This window comes from Salmo trutta, chromosome 7 (genome assembly GCF_901001165.1).
Source record: "Salmo trutta chromosome 7, fSalTru1.1, whole genome shotgun sequence".
In the NCBI taxonomy this organism is placed as follows: domain Eukaryota; kingdom Metazoa; phylum Chordata; class Actinopteri; order Salmoniformes; family Salmonidae; genus Salmo; species Salmo trutta.
The window spans coordinates 27,359,846-27,385,607 of record NC_042963.1 but is presented as its reverse complement, the minus strand read 5'-3'; the positions used below and the strand labels follow the sequence as shown (position 1 = coordinate 27,385,607).

Sequence of the window (25,762 nt, the reverse complement as noted above, 5' to 3'; positions counted from 1 at the left end):
AATTACAATATAGCAATTAAACACTGGAATGGTAGGATGTGCAGAAGATGAATGTGCAAGTAGAGATACTGGGGTGCAAAGAAGCAAGATGAATAAATAAATACAGTATGGGGATGAGGTAGATTGGATGGGCTATTTACAGATGAGCTATGTACGGGTGCAGTGATCTGTGAGTTGCTCTGACAGCTGGTGAGGGAGATAAGAGTCTCCAGCTTCAGAGATTTTTGCAGTTCGTTCCAGTCATCGGCAGCAGAGAACTAGGAAGGAGAGGCGGCCAAAGGAAGAATTGGCTTTGGGGGTGACCAGTGAGATATACCTGCTGGAGCGCGTGCTACGGGTGGGTGCTGCTATGGTGACCAGTGAGCTGAGATAAGGCGGGGCTTTACCTAGCAGAGACTTGTAGATGAACTGGAGCCAGTGGGTTTGGTGACGAGTATGAAGCTAGGGCCAGCCAACGAGAGCATACAGGTCGCAGTGGTGGGTAGTATATGGGGCTTTGGTGACAAAACGGATGGCAATGTGATAGACTGCATCCAATTTGTTGAGTAGACTGTTGGAGGCTATTTTGTAAATTACATCGCCGAAGTCGAGGATCGGTAGGATGGTCAGTTTTACGAGGGTATGTTTGGCAGCATGAGTGAAGGATGCTTTGTTGCGATATAGGAAGCCGATTCTAGATTTAATTTTGGATTGGAGATGCTTAATGTGAGTCTGGAAGGAGAGTTTACAGTCTAACCAGACACCTAGGTATTTGTAGTTGTCCACATATTCTAAGTCAGAACCGTCCAGAGTAGTGATGCTGGACAGGCGGGCAGGTGCGGGCAGCGATCGGTTGAAGAGCATGCATTTAGTTTTACTTGCATTTAAGAGCAGTTGGAGACCACGGAAGGAGAGTTGTATGGCATTGAAGCTCGTCTGGAGGTTAGTTAACACAGTGTCTAAAGAAGGGCCAGAGGTATACAGAATGGTGTCGTCTGCGTAGAGGTGGATCAAAGAATCACCAGTAGTGAGAGCGACATCATTGATGTATACAGAGAAGAGAGTCGGCCCGAGAATTGAACCCTGTGGCACCCCCATAGAGACTGCCAGAGGTCGACCAACAGGCCCTCCGATTTGACATACTGAACTCTAAAGGAGAAGTAGTTGGTAAACCAAGCGAGGCAATCATTTGAGAAACCAAGGCTGTCGAGTCTGCCAATAAGAATGTTGTGATTGACAGAGTCGAAAGTCTTAGCCAGGTCAATGAATACGGCTGCACAGTAATGTCTCTTATCGATGGCGGTTATGATATTGTTTTGGACCTTGAGTGTGGCTGAGGTGCACCCATGACCAGCTCTGAAACCAGATTGCATAGCGGAGAAGGTACGGTGAGATTCGAAATGGTCAGTGATCTGTTTGTTAACTTGGCTTTCGAAGACCTTAGAAAGGCAGGGTAGAATAGATATAGGTCTGTAGCAGTTTGGGTCTAGAGTGTCCCCATTTGAAGAGGGGGATGACCGCGGCAGCTTTCCAATCTATGGGAATCTCAGACGATACGAAAGAGAGGTTGAACAGGCTAGTAATAGGGGTTGCAACAATTTCGGCAGATAATTTTGGAAAGAGAGGGTCCAGATTGTCTAGCCCAGCTGATTTGTAGGGGTCCAGATTTTGCAGCTCTTTCAGAACATCAGCTATCTGGATTTGGGTGAAGGAGAAGTGGGGGAGGTTTGGGCAAGTTGCTGTGGGGAGCGCAGGGCTGTTGACCGGGGTAGGGGTAGCCAGGTGGAAGGCATGGCCAGCCGTAGAAAAATGCGTATTGAAATTCTCAATTATTGTGGATTTAATGGCAGTGACAGTGTTTCCTAGCCTCAGTGCAGTGGGCAGCTGGGAGGAGGTGCTCTTATTCTCCATGGAATTTACAGTGTCCTAGAACTTTTTTGAGTTTGTATTACAGGATGCAAATTTCTGTTTGAAAAAGCTAGCCTTAGCTTTCCTAACTGCCTGTGTATATTAGTTCCTAACTTCCCTGAAAAGTTGCATATCACGGGGGCTATTCGATGCTAATGCAGAACGCCACAGGATGTTTTTGTGCTGGTCAAGGGCAGACAGGTCTGGAGTGAACCAAGGGCTACCGTAAATTCCGGACTATAAGCCGTGTTTCGTTAAAGCCTGTGTAAAGTTAATTTGTTTCAATGTACCGGTAGGCACCTGCGGCTTATAGACATGTGCGGCTTATTTATGTTCAAAATATATTTATTTTTTTAATTCAGTGGGTGCGGCTTATATTCAGGTGCGCTTAATAGTCCGGAAATTACGGTATATCTATTCCTGTTTCAATTTTTTTTTAATGGAGCATGCTTATTTAAGATGGTGAGGAAGGCACTTTTAAAGAATAACCAGGCATCCTCTACTGACGGGATGAGGTCAATGTCATTCCAGGATACCCCGGCCAGGTCGATTAGAAAGGCCTGTTCGCTGAAGTGTTTTAGGGAGCGTTTGACAGTGATGAGGGGTGGTCGTTTGACTGCAGACCCATTACGGATGCAGGCAATGAGGCAGTGATCGCTGAGATCTTGGTTGAAAACAGCAGAGATGTACTTGGAGGGTCAGTTAGTTAGGATGATATCTATGAGGGTGCCCGAGTTTACGGATTTGTGGTTGCACCTGGTAGGTTCATTGATAATTTGTGTGAGATTGAGGGCATCAAGCTTAGATTGAGGATGGCCGGGGTGTTAAGCATGTCCCAGTTTAGGTCACCTAACAGCACAAGCTCTAAAGATAGATGGGGGGCAATCAATTCACATATGGTGTCCAGGGCACAGCTGGGGGCAGAGAGTGGTCTATCGCAAGCGGCAATGGTGAGAAACTTGTTTCTGGAAAGGTGCATTTTTAGAAGTAGAAGCTCGAAATGTTTTGATGCAGACCTGGATAGTAAGATAGAACTCTGCAGGCTATCTCTGCAGTAGATTGCAACACTGCCCCCTTCGGCAGTTCTATCTTGGTGGAAAATGTTATAGTTAGGGATGGAAATTTCAGGGGTTTTGGTGGTTTTCCTAAGCCAGGATTCAGACACACATTCGCAGAATGTGCTAAAGCAGTGAATAAAGAAAACTTAGGGAGTAGGCTTCTAATGTTAACATGCATGAAACCAAGGCTTTTACGGTTACAGAAGTCAACAAATGAGAGCACCTGGGGAGTAGGAGTGGAGCTAGGCACTGCAGGTCCTGGATTAACCTCTACATCACCAGAGGAACAGAGGAGAAGTAGGATAAGGGAATGGCTAAAGGCTATAAGAACTGGCCGTCTAGCACGTTCGGAACAGAGAGTAAAGGGAGCAGGTTTCTGGGCACGATAGCATAGATTCAAGGCATAATGTACAGACAAAGGCATGGTAGGAAGAGAGTACATTGGAGGTAAACCTAGGCATTGAGTAATGATGAGAGAGATATAGTCTCTAGAAATGTTTAAACAATGTGATGTCATCGCATATGTGGGAGGTAGAACAACATGTTTGGTTAAGGCATATTGAGCAGGGCTAGAGGCTCTACATTGAAATAAGACAGTAATCACTAACCAGGACAGTAATGGACAAGACATAGTGATATTAGGGAGAGGCATGCGTAGCCAAGTGATCATATGGGTCCAGTGAGTGGTTGGGCTGGCTGGGGACACGGCGATTCAGACAGTTAGCAGGCCGGGGCTAGCAAGCTAGCAGTTAGCAGGCCGGGACTAGCAAGCTAGCATGAGCGATGGGGGAAAGTCTATTTTTGCCTCCTCGTGCGGTGACATTGATAGACCAGTCGTGGAATTAGTAGGGTTCCAAGAAGCAGAGGGGTCCAAGTCCAATTGGCAAAATCGGTATAGTGGTCCAAGAAACTGGCCAATGGATCAGCTACAGTCCAATATGCTCTAGATAGCTAGCAGGCTGCGGTTACCAGAATGGGCCTTCAGGGGACGTTGCGCCTGAGGGGCCTGTTGGGATCCTCAGGCAGATTTTGTCGGTTTTCCAATCGTGAAGGATCGGCGGGGTTCCGTGCCCCGTACCGGCAGTAGAAGGGGTTCGGATATTGTAGCCGAGGAGTGGGCTTCAAGAGTAGCCCAGAAGCCCTAGCCGGGAGATGGGTCTAGCATGGACTAGCTCCAGGCTAGTTGGTGCTTGCTCCGGGACGGAAACGTTAGCCAGGAGTAGTCAACCCGGTTTGCGGTTAGCTAGCTGCGATGGTCCAGAGGAAAAGGTTCAGAGTTTGCGGTAGGAATCTGGGGATATGGAGAGAAAAATAGGTCCGGTATGCTATGGTTTGAAACGCGTTGTACGAACTGGCGAGAGCTTTCCGAGCTAAAGGTTAGCTGATGACCGCTAGCAGTGGTTAGCTGACTGATAGCTGGTAGCTAGTTAGCTAGCTAGCTTCAGTTGAGGATTCCAGTTCGGAGGTAAATAGAAACACAATGTAATTCATTTTAGAATAAGACTGTAAAGTAACAAAATAATGAAAAAGTGAAGGGTTCTGAATAGTTTCTGAATGCACTTATACATATCTATCTATCTATATGATGGGATGTATAGATATTATGGACAGTATATGTATAGAATGTGTAGTATATCTGAAGAAATAGGATAGGCCTTGACTAGACTACAGTATGCACAGTACATATGAAGTGGGGAAAAGAGTATGTAAACTTTATTAAAATGACCAATGTTCCATTACTAAAAAGTGACCCGTGTTACATGTCTTTGTACATAGGTTGCAGCCTCTGAGGTATGGCTGAGTAACCGGGTGGTAGCCGGCTAGTGACAGTGACTAAAGTTCAGGGCATTTTAGTGGGTGGAGGCTGGCTAGTGGTGACTAATTAACAGTCTGATGGCCTTGAGATAGAAGCTGTTTTCAGTCCCTCGGAGGAGAGGGTCATTTAATTTCTTATTGAACAAGTCCAGGTAGTACATCCCTGTTTTACTGGGTTTTGATTTTCATCAGTTTGGTCCCAAATGAACATGACCCTGGTAACCCAGTGGGCACATACTATATACACTAAAGAGGGTTGTCTTTATGAGATATTAATGTTGTCGCAAACTAAAAATAACCTCAGGGCCATAACCATGCCGACTGAAGTGGCGATGTATACCCAAGGATATATGAAAGGTTGTTATAATGAGCCCCACTATGGTACCCATGTTGAAGTAGTCCCTCGTCATAAAGTGCTTAGCAGCATTAAGGGAATATTTCACCCCCAAAAATATATACAGTACCAGTCAAAAGTTTGGACACACCTACTCATTCAAGGGTTATTCTTTATTTTTACTATTTTCTACATTGTAGAATAATAATGAAGCCATCAAAACTACGAAATAACACTTATGGAATTATGTAGTGTGCAATTGGCATGAGAATTTAATGTTAATTTCTCTACCATAAAGCGCCATCTCTACTACATTTTAGAGTAGCGTTTAAAGTTGTATTGTCCCCAGCACAACATGCAACCTTTGTAATGTTTAATCAGCTTCTTGATATGCCACACCTGTCAGGTGGATGGATTATCTTGGCAAAGAAGAAATGCTCACTAACAGGGATGTAAACAATTTTGTGTCCAAAATTTGAGAGAAATAAGCTTCTTGTGCATATGGAACATTGCTGGGATCTTTTATTTCAACTCATGAAACATGGGACCAACATTTTACATCTTGCGTTTATATATATATACATTATATATATATATATATATATATATATATATATATATATATATATATATATATGGGCGGCAGGGTAGGGTTAGAGAGTTGGACTAGTAACCGAAAGGTTGCAAGATCGAATCCCCGAGCTGACAAGGTAGAAATCTGTCGTTCTTCCCCTGAACAAGGCAGTTAACCCACTGTTCCTAGGCCATCATTGAAAATAAGAATTTGTTCTTAACTGACTTGCCTAGTTAAATAAAGTAAAGATTTAAAAATAAATAAATACACACACACACACACACACACACACACACACATATATATATATATATATATATATATATGCTGCTTTCTTGGCCAGGGCTCACTTGAAAAAGAGATGTAAATCTCAATGTGAGTTCTCTGGTTAAATAAAGGCAAAAGAACATTTGCATTTTTTATTGAACAAGTCCAGGTAGTCCCTCCCTGTTTCTTAATTTTCATGCTTACTGAACTGTTAGTTTTTTGGTCATCAACACTAATGTTAGTGAATAGTGGCTGTGGTGCTATGTTACAAACCCTGGGGAGGATGAATCCCAATCTCTCCTAGCCCATGAAATCACGTTCAGAGAAAGGAACCATAACATAAAACATTGTAATTTAGATGAGGAATCCCTTTAAGTAGACGTGGTAGATCAGTTATTGGGTCAAAGTTTATGGCAGACTTACAGGACATAATCTTGTTTATGGTTGCCCACTTGAATAGAGTTGAGACATGCTAATCAAATAAGAGACAGACGTCTAAAAACCCTAACCTAGCCGCAGTCCATCAGTTAATCTCTTCCTCAGACACAGTAATCAAAACAAGAAAGAAATTGGAAATGTCACCAAGCTCAGCGACAGAGTTTATGTTTGGGGAGAATACCAAGTGAATAACCAAAAAAATTGCAAAATAATATATTAGAAATATAACAAAAAATGTTTTACAACAGATCTAAGAACGAACATATGCACGGCCCTGTGAAATAGGTTAGTTTAGGGCAACAATTTGGAGACGGGAACTCAAGAGGCACAAACCATTCATCCATTACATTGCGTAAGACAGAGACTGCCTTGTGATGAGCATGTGAAACCTCCTGCCCAACAGATATAGAACAGTGGACAAGGCTCCATACAGCTCTGTCGTGTCTACTACATTCTGTCTGTCTATACTCACAACTAAAGCACTGGGATACTGATTCACAGCATACTCACATTCACACAGGTTCAATATGGTCAATACACACATTTTCTTGGGTAAATTCACCATTAAAAACACTTTTAGAAGGGAATCTCACACAACCCACTGCTAGGTGAGAGATGTCTTACCATGGCGTAGTAGTTACTGTTGACCATGATGGGCCCACGACCTCGGAGGTAGATGTACTCTTCCCACCAATCACTGACCTGAGAAAGAGAGAGAGAATGAAGAGAGAGAGACAAAGACAGACAGAGAAAGAGTGAGAAAGCGAGAGAGAGAGACAGAGAGACAAGGAGATAGATGAAATATGAAAAAAGGGGGAAAGATATAGAAAGAAATAAAGCCCTGTTTCACGATGAATACAGTCTGCCCTAGGATAAATAATATTCTATATATATATCTAGATTATTCAGTGAGTCATTACCCTACATTAAACAGCATTAGAATGTGTATAACCCATATATCAAGCGAGGAGGTACAGAGAGACTCACATAGTTGGAGGCCCACCAGGACTTAAGCTTGAGGTACCACTGTAGTCTTGGGCCCAGGTTCTTTTCAAATTCCCCTGCCAGCCCCTCCATCCTAACATACTGCTCGTCATCCATCAATGGACGAGCTGACTCCAAGTACTGGAGGACACACACAGAGAAAGGAAGGAGATAAGGTCAGGGTGCAATGTTTAAATTCAACCCCATCATTATTTAATGTTGTCTGTTGTTTTGTGGGGAGGGTGGTATGGTTGCCAGTTGAACAGTTACTCCTTGTGGCAACATGGTCTCAGGAAAGGGAAAGAGGATACCTAGTCAGTTGCACAACTGAATGCATTCAACCAGGATGAGAAGGGAACGATGGCTGGACGCAAAGCCTCTTTTCCTCTCCTCTTTCCACAATCGCCTTTTTGTGAAACCTAACCCTAGTGTCAAGTATCATCCCCATAACGGGCCATAATCATTGCTTTCGCTTGTAAAGCCATACGAATATTTTAGTATTCTGTTCATTAGTCCACTGTTAATACAATCCCAAAATCAAATGTTCATCATACGCAAAACACATCAACACAGTTTTTGCTCTATACTGAAAGCGGTCTCTCTTGAAAACTTGACTGCTGACATGCAAAAAAAAGGAATTGAATTAACAGTGGACTAATGAAGAAAAAACTAAATGATCATTTTTGGGTGAACTATCCTTTCAAAGGAGAGTGGCGCTTTATTGACATACTGACTGTGGTGCAAAGAGAGCAGTCGTATTGCCTCCTCTGAGTTGTCAGCCTATGGTTACAGATTACTTGATGGAAATTCCTTACACTTATGTAAATCTGTGATTAACAATTTCCCAAAATATCTGACTATTAATTTAGCTTCAGAGTAACAGCAACTCCTCTGAATGCAATGTGGTGGTGTCCTCAGAGAGGCCAGTAATCTGTGCAACTGATATGACATCGCAGGATATGATATCAGAGGATATGAAGTCATCAGAGGATGAACCCACCCTCCTGCAGGTGTCCTTGACCGGAGGGACGGGCAGCCGTGGCAGCGAACTCTGGAAGCTGTACAGCATTGGCTTCCTGCCAGAGAACAACTTGACAAATAACTGTGAACGACAGCAGAGCAGAAGAGGGGAGGGGTGAAAGGAGTGGAGGGGTGAAGATTAAAATTAGCCTTTCTGCTTTACCTCACAACCTGGATACCATATGTAAGGCAAAGTTCATGAGAACAATCTTCAAGAAAATAGTGGTTTTAAAGGCATAATTTGTGATCTTTACAGCAATTTTTATCAATAAATAATGATTAAAGGCTATATACTAATTAATTTAAAGGTTATACTAATGAATTTGAGACTGGTTACATTCCTCCAGCCTCATCACTTTTTGTTTTATAGCAAAACAAGTGTTTTTTTATTATGGATCGACTCTTTACTACTGCTCTAGCAGAGAACTTTACAATGCATCTCTAGGCATGTGTGGTTTGATGTTAGACTGTTGAGACTAACACCAATGCACGTTAGAACACATTTAGCTACAGGAGAAGGAATCAAAGGTTAAAAGGGACACCCCTCCCCGTTCTTATCCCGGTAACGGGATTGCTTGACAAGATACATGGCGCGAAATTCAAAACAGCAAAAATCTAATAATTTCAATTTCTCAAACAATCAACTATTTTACACCATTTGAAAGAATAACATCTCCTTAATCCAACCACATTGTCCGATTTCAAAGAGGCTTGATGGCGAAAGCATAAAGTTAGATTATGTTAGGAGAGTACATAGACAAAAAATTACACACAGCCAGTTTCAATACAAGGACAGGCGTCACCAAAAGCAGAAAACCAGCTAAAATTATGCACTAACCTTTGACAATCTTCATCAGATGACACTTCTAGCACATTATGTTAGACAATATATGCATTTTTTGTTCTATCGAGTTCATATTTATATCCAAAAACAGCATTTTACATCGGCGCGTGACGTTCAGAAAATGTATCTCCCCCAAAACTGCCGGTGAATTTACAAAAATACTCATTATAAACGCTGATAAAATATTAAACTGTTATTCAAAGAATTATAGATTAACATCTCCTGAATGCAACCGCATTGACAGATTTCAAAATAACTTTACTTGGAAAGCAGACTTTGCAATAATCTGAGTACTGCGCTCAGAAAAATACACTAAGCAATACAGATAGCCACCATTTTGGAGTCATCTAAATGCATAAATAACATTAGAAATATTCACTTACCTTTAATAATCTTCGTCAGAAGACACTTCCAGGAATCCCAGGTCCACAACAAATGTTGTTTTGCTCGATAAAGTTCATAATTTATGTTCAAATAACTCCATGTTGTTAGCGCGTTCAGTAAGCTACTCAAAATGTAGGACGCGCGAGGAAAGTGTCACGACAAAAAGTTTAAAAAAAATCTATTTACGTTCGTTCAAACATGTCAAACGTATAGCATCAATCTTTAGGGCCATTTTAACGTGAAACTTCAGTAACATTTCAACCATTCCTGTGTCTTGAAAAACATTTTGGAACAGAGGTTCCTCCCTCATGAACGCGCGCCAATGAAGTGATGTCATTCCCTGGGTTACCAACTTCCCTAACTTCTCATTCGGTCTCTGTTCATCATAGACGCCTCAAACAACTTTCTAAAGACTGTTGACATCTAGTGGAAGCCTTAGGAAGTGCAAAATGAATCCTTTGTCACTGTGTGTTCCATTGGCAATGACTTGAAAATAGTGCAGCCACAAGATTTTCCTTTCCTGCTTTTTCTCAGGTTTTTGCCTGCCATATGAGTTCTGTTATACTTACAGACACCATTCAAACAGTTTTAGAAACTTCAGAGTGTTTGCATATTATAGTTTCTGGGCCAGAGTAGTAACCTGTTCAAATTGGGTACGTTTTTCATCCGGCCGTGAAAATACTGCCCCCTAACCCCAACAGGTTTTAAAAGGCATGACTAATACGCAGCGGTGTGTTTGGACAGCATAGAAAGTACATGATTCATACTCAGAAGTGTGTGAAGACACGCTAGCAATTAAAGGGGCACTTCACCACTTTTTAAGCTCATATTCATACAGTACATGTCAAAAGGTTGGACACACCTACTTATTCAAGGGTTTTTCTTTATTTTTACTATTTTCTACATTGTAGAATAATAGTGAAGACATCAAAACTATGAAATAACACATATAGAATCATGTAGTTACCAAAAATATATTTTATATTTTATATTCTTTAAAGTAGCCACCTTTTGCCTTGATGACAGCTTTGCACACTCTTGGTATTCTCTGAACCAGCTTCACCTGGAATGATTTTCCAGCAGTCTTGTTGGCTGCTTTTCCTTCACTCTGTGGTCCAACTCATCCCAAACCATCTCAATTGGGTTGAGGTCGGGTGATTGTGGAGGCCAGGTCATCTGATGCAGCACTCCATCACTGTCCTTGGTCAAATAGCCCTTACACAGCCTGTAGGTGTGTTTTGGGTCATTGTCCTGTTGAAAAACAAATGATAGTCCCACGAAGCGCAAACCAGATGGGATGGCGTAATGCTGCAGAATGCTGTGGTAGCCATGCTGGTTAAGTGTGCCTTGAATTAAAAATAAATCACAGACAATGTCACCAGAAAAGCACCCCCACACCTCCTCCTCCATGCTTCACGCTGGGAACTACACATGCGGAGATCATCTGTTCACCTACTCTGCATCTCACAAAGACACAGCGGTTGGAACCAAAAACCTAAAATTTGGACTCATCAGACCAAAGGACTGATTTCCACCGTTCTAATGTCCATTGCTCGTGTTTCTTGGCCCAAGCAAGTCTCTTCTTCTTACTGTTGTCCTTTAGTAGTGGCACAAATGCATTAAGAAGGAAAGAAATTCCACAAATGAACTTTTAACAAGTCACACCTGTTAATTGAACTGCATTCCAGGTGAGTACCTCATGAAGCTGGTTGAGAGAATGCCAAGAGTGTGCAAAGCTGTCATCGGGTGGCAAAGGGTGGCTACTTTGAAGAATCTCAAATATAAAATCAATGTTGATTTGTTTAACACTTTTTTGGTTACTACATGATTCCATACGTGTTATTTCATTGTGTTGATGTCTTCACTATTATTCCATAATGTAGAAAATAGTAAAAAATAAAGAAAAACACTTGAATGAGTAGGTGTGCCAAAAATTTTGACAAGTGCTATATGTAGAAACATATGGTGCTAGAGATAATTAGTATGAGGTCAAAAAGTGGCAAAGCGGCCTCCCGGGTGGCGCAGCGGTCTACTGCACTTCATCGCAGTACTTGAGGCGTCACTACAGTCCCGGGTTCGATCCCAGGCTGTGTCACAACCGGCTGTAGCCGGGAGTCCCTTTGGGCGGTGCACAATTGGCCCAGCTTCATCCGGGTTAGGGGAGGGCTTGGCTGGGGGGCCTTTACTTGGCTCATCGCGCTCTAGCGACTCCTTGTGGCAGGTTGGCCGCCTGCAAGCTAACTTCGGTCGTGAGTTGAACAGTGTTTCCTCTGACACAATGGTACAGCTGGCTTCCGGTTTAAGCGGGCTGGTGTTAAGAAGCGCGGTATGGCAGATGCGTGACTCAATCTTCGCCTCTCCCGAGCCCGTTGGGGAGTTGCAGCGATGAGACAAGATCAAAAAAGGGGGTAAAATGAAAATATATATTTTTTAAAACAGCAGAAGCTAGTTGGGTTCTTGATGTGATCTATTCTAACAGCAAACCTCCCTAGTTCTCAAGAATCAAAACAACTAAGACTTAGAAGGAATGTCAACGTTGTAACAAAGGTTCACTGCACAGAGAATCAAAGCTTAGGCCTAGATGGGTTAAAATGGAACATAGTGAAGGTATTTATTTGGTATCTAAGGTACCTACACCTGACTCAAACGTAACTAGACTTTTTGTGATGAAACACCTCAACAAGTAACAATTATGTACCTAGCATAGTTCTGAACATTTCAGACAAACAACAGTTCCAGAGGGTGCATTGATGACATAGTAACTGTAACTCACTATCCAGAGTCTCGTGCCCCAGGAGACAGATCCGTGGCGGTTGTACATCCAGCCGTGCCACGACAGTAGGCACTTGAGGGCATTCCTCATGATGAAGATGATGGTGACCCACAGGCCTGTGCTCACCAGCACCCCACCCACTACCCGCTGGCTGTCCTCCGACATGTACGGACTGCACAGGTAGAGAGAGAGAGACATCATTACAGTGTTGTCCTGTTAATCACTATTGTTCATTGAGTATTGTATGTTTCTTATTATGTATTTCCGTCAACAATGATTTAATGTTTCTATAAGCTTTCTTTTGCAATATATGTGGTAACATTTTCCATACCAATAAAGCCTTTGAATTGAATTATATTGAATTGAGACAGGGTCAGAAACTGCCTGACATGGATACATCAGGCAATATTAAAGCTATGAAACCGCCTAAAAATTGCCATGTATCAAATCTGGCCAGAGTGAAAATCTAATTTCAATAATATGATTGATGAAGATGATACATTTGATCTGTAGTGGAATAAATTAGGCTTGAGTTCTTGCTTCCCTATAACAGCTAGGTGTTTTATGGGGTAACTGTTGTTGATAAGGAGTTGGAAGGAGATTTTGGCACACAGAATATCTAGATTACCTGCTAAATCCTTTCAAGTTTTACAATAGGCGGTGGGTTAAACAATAAAATGAAATTCACTGCAATCAATCAAAATACCAATCACCGCTAAACCAGAAAACATAATATTTCCAAGGAATCTATCACAATGGGCGCACCAGGGGCCCATGTACAGCGTGAATTGTTTTTATATGCATTATAACAAGACAATTTGTAAATGGAATTTTATCTCAACAAAAGCTTGAGCTATGCACACCTTATCTCAATACTGCCCTGTAAGCCTATCTTTAAGGAGGCTAAGCATCTTATAGATCATTTATTACAATATCGACCAGAACAAGAACAGCAAGACACATACATGCAAGTGTTAAAAAAAACAATACATAATGTAATGTTGTCAAAATAGATGACCCTGATTATCACGATACTTATATCACGGCAAGCAAACAAAAAATGAAGCGGATTGAAGTAAAACAGTCCTAATGTTGAATACTAACAGTCTTATGCTGTCAACCAAATGTATTTGCTTACTTTCTAAGCTATAGCACAAAATATTTGGTATAAAACAGGTTTTCAAAAGGACCATAGAGTTAAATCTACTTCTTGTTTGTTTTTTTGTCATGGAAAATTGAGTATTGTGATACTGTACTGTGACAACACTAGCACAATGTTATGCAAACACAAATATTAGGGCCTGAAGGAATAAATGTTCAGTGTGTGACTATGGATGTCAGATCTATAGGTGAACCATATCGGGGGTTTTACAATATTTTTGGACCACTGGACTCAACTCTGACACTAGGGTGATGTCACAAAGACGGGAACTGGGTGAGTACATGCACTCTTGTGTGTGAAAATGGTGAGACAGGTGAATATCTCTCTGACACAGTGGTCCCCAACACTACTCCTAGAGAGCTTTTTGGCTAACTCAGCACTGACTAACACACATGTTTCTTGATGATTCATTAATTTGTTAAATTGTGTGTGTGTGTTAGAATATATGCAATATGTGGACCATGTGGGAATCAAACACACAAATCTAGTGTTCTAAGCACCATGTTTGAACCAACTGAGCCATCAGAGCCATAATGCTGGATTAAAATGTAAAAACCTGCACTCTAAATAGCTCTTCAGAACCAGGGTTGGTCGGAAAAGACTTCCAAAGCTTTCAAGAGAATCATTCCAGAATTAATGGGCCTGTTAATCCATGTCAGTTTAGGTAATGGCATGAAGAGCAGGTGGAGGGAGGCCTGAGTGACCTCCCTCTCTGGTTTAACACAGTTACAGTCACATGTCAAACACATTCCATGGAAGTCCGAGTGTCTGTGGATATTTTCGCTCCTCCCTTGATTGATGAATTAAAATCACTAATTAGTAAGGAACTCCGTTCACCTGGTTGCAGTTATACTAATGTTTCTTGAACAGTGCATAAAAATGAATAAACACATTTATTAATGCATACATAATGCATAACAACACATAGGTGGTTCATAGAGTTCATAGTCCCAACGGGCTAAAATTGTTGAAATGGCATCATAATAACGTCATATGAACTAGTTTCTGGTTGTAATAACATCATTTCACCCAGTTTTGACAGCTGGGGTGGTTTAGAAAGTGTTACGCAGAGACATCTCTCCTTGTAAACAGACACAGTGAGCTGGATGATGGACAGGGTTATTATTAGATGGTAGTGCCCTACTACTACCATTACCTGATGGGTATGTGGGTGCCCAGTTTGGTGATGAGTCCCAGGGAGGGGTCTAGTTGGGCATATTTAGTGCCCGACATGTAACTCACCACCACCACCAAAAACCCAGACGGGCTGCCTGGGTACACGCCAGTCATGACCCCGTTCTATAGAGGAAAGGAATATATGCAGGATTAAAAGGGCATTAGGGTTGGGGAGAACAAAGAAAATTTAATTGGCATAAAATCACATTTACATTGGGGCCAAAGGGAACTACTGTATAAGCATATTCGGGTTAAAAGAAGCCTGGTCCCAGATCTGTTTGTGCTATATGTAGTCAACTATGGTTGTTGTTGGCATGAGGTTTGGCAAACAGATCTGGGATCAAGTGAACATGGGCCACATACAGTTGAAGTCAGAAGTTTACATACACCTTAACAAAATACATTTAAACTCAGTTTTTCACAATTCCTGACATTTAATCCTAGGAAAGATTCCCTGTCTTAGGTCAGTTAGGATCACCACTTTATTTTAAGAATGTGAAATGCCAGAATAATAGTAAAGATAATGATTTATTTCAGCTTTTATTTCTTTTATCACATTCTCAGTGGGTGAGAAGTTTACATACACTCAATTAGGATTTGGTAGCATTGCCTATAATTGTTTAACTTGGGTCAAACATTTCAGGTAGCCTTCCACAAGCTTCCCACAATAAGTTGGGTGAATTTTGGCCCATTCCTCCTGACAGAGCTAGTGTAACTGAGTCAGGTTTGTAGGCCTCCTTGCTCGCACACACTTTTTCAGTTCTGCCCACAAATCTTCTATAGGGTTGAGGTCAAGGCTTTGTGATGGCCACTCCAATACCTTGGCTTTGTTGTCCTTAAGCTATTTTGCCACAACTTTGGAAGTATGCTTGGGGTCATTGTCCATTTGGAAGACCCATTTGCGACCAAGCTTTAACTTCCTGACCGATGGCTTGAAATGTTGCTTCAATATATCCACATAATTGTCCTACCTCATGATGCCATCTATTTTGTGAAGTGCACCAGTCCCTCTTGCAGCAAAGCACCCCCACAACATGATGCTGCCACCCCCGTGTTTCACGTTTGGGATGGTGTTCTTCGGCTTGCAAGCGACCCACTTTTTCCTCCAAACATAACGATGGTCATTATGGCCAAACAGTTCTATTTTTGTTTTTTTCTGAGGTCTTGGCTGATTTATTTTGATTTTCCCATGATGTCAAGCAAAGAGGCACTGAGTTTGAAGGTAGGCCTTGAAATGCATCTACAGGTATACCTCCAATTGACTAAAATTATGTCAACTACCCTATCAGAAACTTCTAAAGCCATGACATAATTTTCTGGAATTTTCCAAGCTGTTTAAAGGCACATTGAACTTAGTGTATGTACACTTCTGACCCACTGGAATTGTGATACAATGAATTATAAGTGAAATGATCTGTCTGTAAGCAATTGTTGGAAAAATTACTTGTGTCATGCACAAAGTTGATGTCCTAACCGACTTGCCAAAACTATAGTTTGTTAACAAGAAATGTTTGGAGTGGTTGAAAAACGAGTATTAATGTTTCCAACGTAAGTGTATGTAAACTTCCGATTTCAACTGTAAATACAATTCAGTATTATCACATTCAACATTACACAGCAAACTTTGTAGGCTGTTATGTAGAGAGTGGGTTTTTAATGACTCAAGAGTGTGCTTTGCAAAAAGATAAGGTGAAACGCCTGCATACTGTAAAGAATGGAAACATCCACTAACACTGACGTGTACTTATGTGTGGGTCATTACGGTTCAGTAGTAAGTTGACAAAGATAACTATTGTTGTATCTCAAACTAATCAAGATCAAACTAAGGGGCAGCAAACAGTCAATTTACAGCCTCTTAATATATTTTTTTCATACAAGGCCTGTCACTTATTCCTTTCCATTTGTCAATTTCCCCCATTACAGTCAGTGACACTTACAATCAGTCATCAAGCAGTGAGTGAGTGAGTGAGTGAGTGTGTGAGTGAGTGAGTGAGTGAGTGAGTGAGTGAGTGAGTGAGTGAGTGAGTGATTGATTGATTAATTTGGCCCAGGGCTCCAGGGTATGACCATTTAGTCGCATTTTGCGTCCCTTTGACTAGGATGTACGAGTTACATTTCTAATTGGTGGCATCAGTGAAGGCTGCAAATTCTAGAAACTGAAAGGACGCTGGTTCGAATTCCCGAGCCAGCAAGGTTGAAAAATCTGCTGTTCTGCCCTTGAACAAGGCAGTTAACCGCCAACAACTTCTCCCTTGGTACTGATGACGTGGACGTAGATTAAGGCAGCCCTCCCGACCTCTCAGATTCAGAGGGGTTGGGTTAAATGCGGAAGACACATTTTGGTTGAATTCATTCAGTTGTGCAACTGACTAGATATCCCCTTTCCCCAATATTGAATGCAATGGCCTCCTAGAATGCAGACTTATTCGGCAAAAAGTAGGGTTTTTTTCGGGAACAGGTAAGCATAGGGTTGCAAAGGGAGGGTATATTACTGGAAACTTCTGAATTTTACCAGTAAACTACCAGAATTTTGGTAACTTTCAAGTATTTTATGTAATTTATCAGAAGACGTCTAGTGGCCCTTTTGGGTACTTCAGATTATTAGAGGTGTCTGTAATTATTGCTTGCCCTCTGTGTGGCCTTATCACATGTAAAATATTTTAAAAAATCAAATGAAAAAGCTGTAAAGAATGATCCTAATTATAAACCATCAACTTAGTGAATACCATTGGCGTTTAATACAGTATGGGGGTTTCTGCATGAAATATCCTTTATATTATTTATTTTTTACACAATTTTATTTATTTTACTATTTCTTTGTTTTAGCGCCAAACTAGTGGCAGTTGTGAAAAAAGTCAATAGTTGGAAGAGCTGCAGAGTTCATTTCAAATAATGCCATTGTTGATTAGATGCTTTTTTCAGTAATTACTGTATTTTCTCTTAAACCATTTTGTCTATCCACTAGAAACTCATGGTCAATATGGACACAGATATCACATTTTTATACTATATATGAATATTATTTTTTTTTATTTTTTTAAGTTTTAAGTTACCATAGATTACATTTTCTTCTCAACTCTCAATATCGAGTGTTATATCACCATTTTTTTACAGAAGTGGTAGTGTATGGCTTTGATATACTGTATACGGAACGCGGGAAGAGCGCATCTGCCATTCGTGGTGATTGCATCGGCCTATATAGACATCATTGGGTAGTGTGCTGCCAAGTTTTTTTAGGACCTTAAATTTACTGTTAAATGAATCAATTACATTGCTAACCAGCATAATAATATATTTAGCGATCTAGCTAATGCGTTTTAAGTTTCCACTTCCTCAGATGGTGAATTAGCTTCAAATTAGCCTATGTGATATTAATACACAAAAAAGACATCAATCTCTACTGAACAAAATATCTCAGAAATTCAGGGGCCCTATTTTGAGAGTAAAATATACCAACAAAATACAAATTGTCAACACACAATTCATGACAATCACTGGTTTAGGTTGCACATCAAAATATATTGTGTCATGCATTCCTGCTTGGACATATCTGATGAAACAATTGTTTTTAGTTTTTATTCAATCACACAAACTCAGTAGCACTGTAATGACTTCATAAGATTATTACAAATGTTCTCTTATCACGTGACGCCGTGACAACATTTTTGAGAAAACGTTAGTGGCATTCCCCACCTGGGAAAAAAGTTAGTCTTGAGCCCTGATTAGTGAATTAGTTAATTGCGCACTCTCACCTTGAAGCGTATGAACCTCTTCTTCCAGGAGTGCTTGCCTGAGAGGTATATCTGGCGCAGGGCCTCGTGGCACAGCTGCATGTCAATGCCATCAGGCCCGACCGTGAACTGAAAGGCCACAGCCTGGTGAGCTTCTGCCATGGTGGCTGCTGCTGTACAGGGTCACTGAGGAGAGAGGGAGGAGGGGACATGACACATCGATAGGATTCATTCTTTTTCCCCTTTATTTAACCTGGAAGTACCATTGAGGTTAGAAGATCTCTTTTATTTATTTTATTTTTATTTCACCTTTATTTAACCAGGTAGGCTAGTTGAGAACAAGTTCTCATTTGCAATTGCGACCTGGCCAAGATAAAGCAAAGCAGTTCAACACATACAACAACACAGAGTTACACATGGAATAAACAAACATACAGTCAATAATACAGTAAAAAAATCTAGAAACAGCATGTGCAAATGAGGTAGGATAAGAGAGGTAAGGCAATAAATAGGCCATGGTGACAAAGTAATTACAATATAGCAATTAAACACTGGAATGGTAGGGTGTGCAGAAGATGAATGTGCAAGTAGAGATAATGGGGTGCAAAGGAGCAAGATAAATAAATAAATACAGTATGGGGATGAGGTAGATTGGATGGGCTATTTACATTTGAGCTATGTACAGGTGCAGTGATCTGTGAGCTGCTCTGACAGCTAGTGCTTAAAGCTAGTGAGGGAGGTAAGAGTCTCCAGCTTCAGAGATTTTTGCAGTTCGTTCCAGTCATTGGCAGCAGAGAACTGGAAGGAGAGGCGGCCAAAGGAAGAATTGGCTTTGGGGGTGACCAGTGAGATATACCTGTTGGAGCGCGTGCTACGGGTGGGTGCTGCTATGGTGACCAGTGAGCTGAGATAAGGCGGGGCTTTACCTAGCAGATACTTGTAGATGACCTGGAGCCAGTGGGTTTTACAAGGGGGACCTTTGTTACTGAGGTCAGGACATGGTCAGGGAAAGATCATCTCAAGGTCAGTCTCATCTCTTTACTTGTAGCTAGCTTAGCGTAAAAACAAGTGCAGTTTAATTTCAAATTGATTTAAAAAATACTGTAAAACGTTATTTAACCTGTTTGGGGTAGGGGGCAGTATTGAGAATTTTGGAAAAAATATGTTCCCATTTTTAACTGCCTCCTACACCAACTCAGAAGCTAGAATATGCATATTATTGTTCAGGTTTGGATAGAAAACACTCTGAATTTTCTAAAACTGTTTGAATGGTGTCTGTGAGTATAACAGAACTCCTATGGCAGGCAAAAACCTGACAAGGTTTCAAGCAGGAAGTACCCTGTCTGACAAGGAGTCGTGCGTCTTGCATCTTTTTATTGAAAAGTAAGGATCTTAGCTGTAACGTGACAATTCCCAGGGCTCCAATAGGCTCTCAGAGCCCGCGAAATAACTGAAGGTTTACGAGGGAGCCTCAGGTTGAAACAGATTATCGCCTTTTGTAAGTGGATGCTCCGAGGACCTTTGAATGATGCGCGTGCATGAGTCGCTTCTGAGGAGAAATTTTATTCGGCTGTTTAGGCTCAATGCATACTCCCGGTCGGAATATTATCACTAATCTACGAGTTGAATGGCATAAAAATTGGTTTTAAACAGCGGTTGACATGCTTCGAAGTACGGTAATGGAATAGTTAGACATTTTTGACACGCCAATGCGCCATGCGCGGGACCGCGAAGAAGCATTCTAGAACTCACGAACAAAACGTCGCTGTTTGGATATAACGATGGATTATTTGGGACCAAACCAACATTTGTTATTGAAGTAGAAGTCCTGGCAGTGTATTCTGATGAAGAACAAGCAAGGTAAGAACATTTTTCTTATAGGAAATGTGATTTTGGTGGATGCTGACCTGGGTGGGTATCTAAATAGCTAGCCCTGTAATGCCGGGCTATGTACTTAGATTATTGCAAAATGTGCTTCATCCGAAAAGCTATTTTAAAATCGGACATATCGAGTGCATAGAGGAGTAATGTATCTATAATTCTTAAAATAATTGTTATGCTTTTTGTGAACGTTTATCGTGAGTAATTTAGCAAACTGTTAGTAAATTCAACGGAAGTTTGCCGGGGGTTATGCGTTTTCTGAACGTCACATGCTAATGCAAAAAGCTGTTTTTTGATATAAATATGAACTTGATTGAACAGACATGCATGTATTGTATAACACAATGTCCTAGGTGTGTCATCTGATGAAGATCATCAAAGGTTAGTGCTGCATTTAGCTGTGGTTTGGGTTTTTGTGACATTATATGCTAGCTTGAAAAATGGCTGTCTGATTTTTTCTGGCTGGGCACTCTGCTGACATAATCTAATGTTTTGCTTTCGTTGTAAAGCCTTTTTGAAATCGGACAGTGGGGTTAGATTAACGAGATTCTTGTCTTTAAATAGCCGTAAAATAGTCATATGTTTGAGAAATTGAAGTAATAGTATTTCTAACGATTCAAAAATCGCGCCACTGGAATTTCAGTAGCTGTTACGTAGGTGGGACGAAATCGTCCCACATACCCCAGAGAGGTTAAAAGTAAAAGGTACCTAGATAAAGACTTCATAACACATTCATAACCCATATGCATTTCATAAACGCTTATGCCATCTCCAGCTAATGATAATCGGTCCTACATTGCTCTGCAACCAGGGGTGGGAAATAACAGAAAATACAAATCTACAGGGTCCTGTTCATTATGGCATGCAACAGAAAACTATTTCAAAGTTTTGCAATGGAAAACGAAAAGGAGTGTTTTGTATTGGACAAGTACAGATAGTCCCAGTTTTCTTCCGCTTGGAGCCTAATGAACATGACTCAGCTCTTCTCTCAGGAAAACACTGAGTTTGACGAGTCTGGACTATCCAATTTAGTAGGCTATACGACCCAGTCCCAGACCATTCTAAGTGCATCAGCATTGCAGAAACATTCACACTTTGCTTCTTTCCCTATTTCCTAGGAATCAAATGGGGACATTCTACAACAGTCAGCCAAATTCCAATATGTAAACAAATAGGACCTATTCCAGGGAAATAAGCCTCCCACTGAATAGAGGTAGGCTATGCTTATTGGATTAAACATTGACAGGCTGTTTACATTAAGTTGTGATTAGCCTACTATTCCAGAGCCCTGTTTGTTTGTCCCTTGATGAAACTATAATTAAATGGAGTAGGAGATAATGTAAGGAGCTCACTCTGTGCCAAGTATGGCAAGACTCCTGAGTCTTTAAAGGGCACTACTTTTTACCAGGGCTCATACAGCACCATATTTCCTATATAATGTAGTACAGAGATCATCAGCTAGATTCAGCTGCGGGCCAATTTTTCTTGAGCGGATGTGTCACACCCTGACCATAGAGAGCCCTTGGATTCTCTATAGTGGTTTAGGTCAGGGTGTGACTAGGGGGGTGTTCTAGAATGTGTATTTCTATGTTGGTGGTTTTTTATGGTTACCAATTAGAGGCAACTGGTAATCGTTGCCTCTAATTGGGGATCATATTTAGGAAGCCCTATCGCCCACCTGCTTTGTGGGATATTGTGTTTGTGTTAGTGTGTTTGGGCACTACGTCGTCACGTTCTTTGTAAGTTTTGTGGTTTTGTTTCTAGTTTCACTTTGTATTAAAAAGTTGTGGAACTCAATGCACGCTGCGCCTTGGTCCGCTCATTACGACAATCGTGACAGAATATCCCACCAAACCAGGACCAAATAGCGTGCCCAAAAGGGAAAGGAGTTTTGGACATGGGAAGAAGTGATGGGTGGATGCGAAATCCTTCCTTGGCGGCAGACGGAAGGTAATAATGGAGGACAGCGACGACGCCAGGGTTCGCGGCCACAGAAAGCCCAAGGACAACCCCAAGATCGAGCCAAGGCAAGAGCCAGAGACCGTCAGGGAGGCAATTGAGAAGTTGGGAGAGGGAGAGATGAGAGAGATGTTGTGCAAGTGTGTTCTGCTCAACATTCGACCAGAAGATCCGGTTAGCAGTCTGGTGAAACCTGTGCCGGCTCCACACATCAGATCTCCAGTGCGCCTCCCCAGCCCGGTACGTCATGTGCCGGTTCCTTGCATTCGCCCTAAAGAGCCAGAGACCGTCAGGGAGGCGATGGAGAAGTTGGGAGAGAGAGGAGCGAGATGTTGTGCAAGTGTGTTCTGCTCAACATTCGACCAGAGGATCCGGTTAGCAGTCTGGTGAAACCTGTGCCGGCTCCACACATCTGGACTCCAGTGCGCCTCCCCAGTCCTGTACGTCCTCCCCGCACTCTCTCTGAAGTGCGTGTCACCAGTCCGGTACCACCTGTGCCGGCTCCACGCACTAGGCCTCCAGTGCGTCTCCCCAGTCCGGTACGTCCTGTGCCAGCTCCCCGCACTCTCCCTGAAGTACGTGTCACCAGTCCGGTACCACCTGTGCCGGCTCCACGCACTAGGCCTCCAGTGCGTCTCCCCAGTCCGGTAAGTCCTGTGCCAGCTCCCCGCACTCGCCCTGAAGTGCGTGTCACCAGTCCGGTGCCACCTGTACCGGCTCCACGCACTAGGCCTCCAGTGCGCATTCACAGTCCAGAGCTTCCGGCGATGGTTCCCAGTCCAGAGCTTCCGGCGACGGTTCCCAGTCCAGAGCTTCCGGCGACGGATCCCAGTCCAGAGCTTTCCGCGACGGTTCCCAGTCCAGAGCTTCCTGCGACGGTTCCCAGTCCAGAGCTTCCGGCGTCCAACCCAGCTCCATGGCCGGAGCCTTCCTCGGCGCCAGTGCCCAGTCCGGGCGTGGCTTCCAACCCAGCTCCATGGCCGGATCCGTGGTCGGGGGCTACGACCCGCACCGGAGCCACCACCGACACTAGTCACCCCCCGACCCTCCCCATTTGGTTTCAGGTTTTGCGGCCGGAGTCCGCACCATTGGGGGGGTACTGTCACACCCTGACCATAGAGAGCCCTTGGATTCTCTATAGTGGTTTAGGTCAGGGTGTGACTAGGGGGGTGTTCTAGAATGTGTATTTCTATGTTGATGGTTTTGTATGGTTACCAATTAGAGGCAACTGGTAATCGTTGCCTCTTATTGGGGATCATATTTAGGAAGCCCTATCTCCCACCTGCTTTGTGGGATATTGTGTTTGTATGTTTGGGCACTACGTCTTTACGTTATTTGTAAGTTTTGTTTCTAGTTTCACTTTGTATTAAAAAGATGTGGAACTCAATGCACGCTGCGCCTTGGTCCGCTCATTTTGAAGTTCGTCTCAGTCTAGAAGACTACAGTGCCTTTGGAAAGTATTCAGACCCCTTGACTTTTTCCACATTTTGTTACATTACAGCCTTATTCTGGATTAAATACATACAAATTCCTCAGCAATCTACACACAATACCCCATAATGACAACGCGATCAGGTTTAGAAAATTTGGCACATTTATTAGAAATACAAAAAAGAAATACCTTATTTACATAAGTATTCAGACCCTTTGCTATGAGACTTGAAATTTACATTAGGTGCATCCTGTTTCCATTGATCATCCTTGAGATGTTTCTACAACTTGAATGGAGTCCACTTGTGGTAAATTCAATTGATGGGACATGATTCAGGAAGGCACACCTGTCTATATAAGGTCCCACATTTGACAGTGCATGTCAGAGCAAACACCAAGCCATGAGGTTGAAGGAATTGTCCATAGAGCTCAGAGACAGGATTGTGTCGAGGCCCAGAGCTGGGGAAGGGTACCAAAACATTTCTGCAACATTGAAGGTCCCAAGTGGTACAATGGTCTAAGGCACTGCATCTCAGTGTTAGAGGTGTCACTACAGATACCCTGGTTCGAATCCAGGCTGTATCACAACCGGCCGTGATTGGGAGTCCCATAGGGCGGTAAATAAGAATTGTTCTTAACTGACTTGCCTTGCTAAATAAAAATAACACAGTGGCCTCCACCATTCTTAAATGGAAGAAGTTTGGAACCACAAAAGACTCTTCCAAACTGAGCAATCGGAGGAGAAGGGCCTTGGTCAGGGCTCTGAAAGAGCTCTAGAGTTCCTCTGTGGAGATGGGGAGAACCTTCCAGAAGGACAACCATCTGTGCAGCACTCCACCAATCAGGCCTTTATGGGAGAGTGGCCATCCAGATGGAAGCCATTCCTAAGTAAAAGGCACATGACAGCCCACTTGGAGTTTGCCAAAAGGCACTTAAAGACTCTCAGACCATGAGAAACAAGATTCTCTGGTCTAATGAAACCAAGATTGAACTCTTTGGCCTGAATGCCAAGTGTCATGTCTGGGTGAAACCTGGCACCATCCCTATGGTGGTAGCAGCATCATGCTGTGGGGGTGTTTTTCAGCAGCAGGGACTGGGAGACTAGTCAGGATGGAGGGAAAGATGAACAGAGCAAATTACAGAGATATCCTTGATGACAACCTGCTCCAGAGCACTCAAGACCTCAGACTGGGGTGAAGGTTCACCTTCCATCAGGACAATGACCCTAAGCACACAGCCAAGACAACGCAGGAGTGGCTTCGGGACAAGTCTCTGAACGTCCTTGAGTGGCTCAGCCAGAACCCGGGCTTGAACCCGAGCTAACATCTCTGGAGAGACCTGAAAATAGCTGTGCAGCAACGTTCCCCATCCATCCTGACAGAGCTTGAGAGGATCTGCAGAAAGGAATGGGAGAAACTCCCCAAATACCGGTGTGCCAAGCTTGTAGCGTCATACCCAAGAAGACTCGAGGCTGTAACTGCTGCCAAAGGTGCTTCAACAAAGTACTGAGTAAAGGATCTGAATACTTATGTAGATGGTACAGTTTTTAATTTTTTATAAATTTGCAAAAAAATGCAAAAAAATTGTTTATTTGTTATTATGGGGTATTGTGTGTAGATTGATGAGAGAAAAAGCTATTTAATCAATTTAGAAAAAGGCTGTAACGTAAAAATGTTTTGGGAAAAAGTCAATGGGTCTGAATACTTTCCAAATGCACTGTATGTGAAGGCACATCTCATTTCACTAGATAGACCTACTCTATAAATGAGATTGAGTTCTACGCCTTAACCCGAAGCAGTTTAAATCTACTACTAGCCTACTCAGTCGTACGATTACGAGGAGAAGCAGGCCTAATAAAGCTAGGTATGCCAGTTAATTTGCAGTCTGGTTGGTAAATAACCATCATATTTCCTTACAGGTTCACTCATGGCCCAAGGCATTTAATTATTACCTGTGAATCGCATAGATCATTACCCAGGTAAGGCCTAAGGTTCTACAGAGGTACTATGTTATGCATTATACACTGCTCAAAAAAATAAAGGGA

At 42.3% G+C, this 25,762-nt stretch overlaps 1 protein-coding gene across 2 annotated transcripts in view; it reads right to left on the bottom strand.

Moving 5' to 3' along the window:
• The window catches only part of cpt1ab (carnitine palmitoyltransferase 1Ab (liver)), a 71,729-nt gene that overhangs the window by 29,575 nt on the left and 16,392 nt on the right, over window positions 1–25,762 (bottom strand). Inside the window, exons 2-7 of one of the 2 annotated variants that reach the window (XM_029758488.1) lie at window positions 18,469–18,633; window positions 14,697–14,839; window positions 12,379–12,550; window positions 8,358–8,459; window positions 7,361–7,498; window positions 6,998–7,075 (exon numbers count right to left, since the gene is read on the bottom strand). In XM_029758488.1, coding sequence (XP_029614348.1) covers window positions 6,998–7,075; window positions 7,361–7,498; window positions 8,358–8,459; window positions 12,379–12,550; window positions 14,697–14,839; window positions 18,469–18,609 — 774 coding nt within the window. In that variant the 5' untranslated portion in view covers window positions 18,610–18,633. Of the gene's footprint in view, window positions 1–6,997; window positions 7,076–7,360; window positions 7,499–8,357; window positions 8,460–12,378; window positions 12,551–14,696; window positions 14,840–18,468; window positions 18,634–25,762 lie in introns of those variants that run through there. The other variant, XM_029758489.1, reaches the window with a different exon arrangement.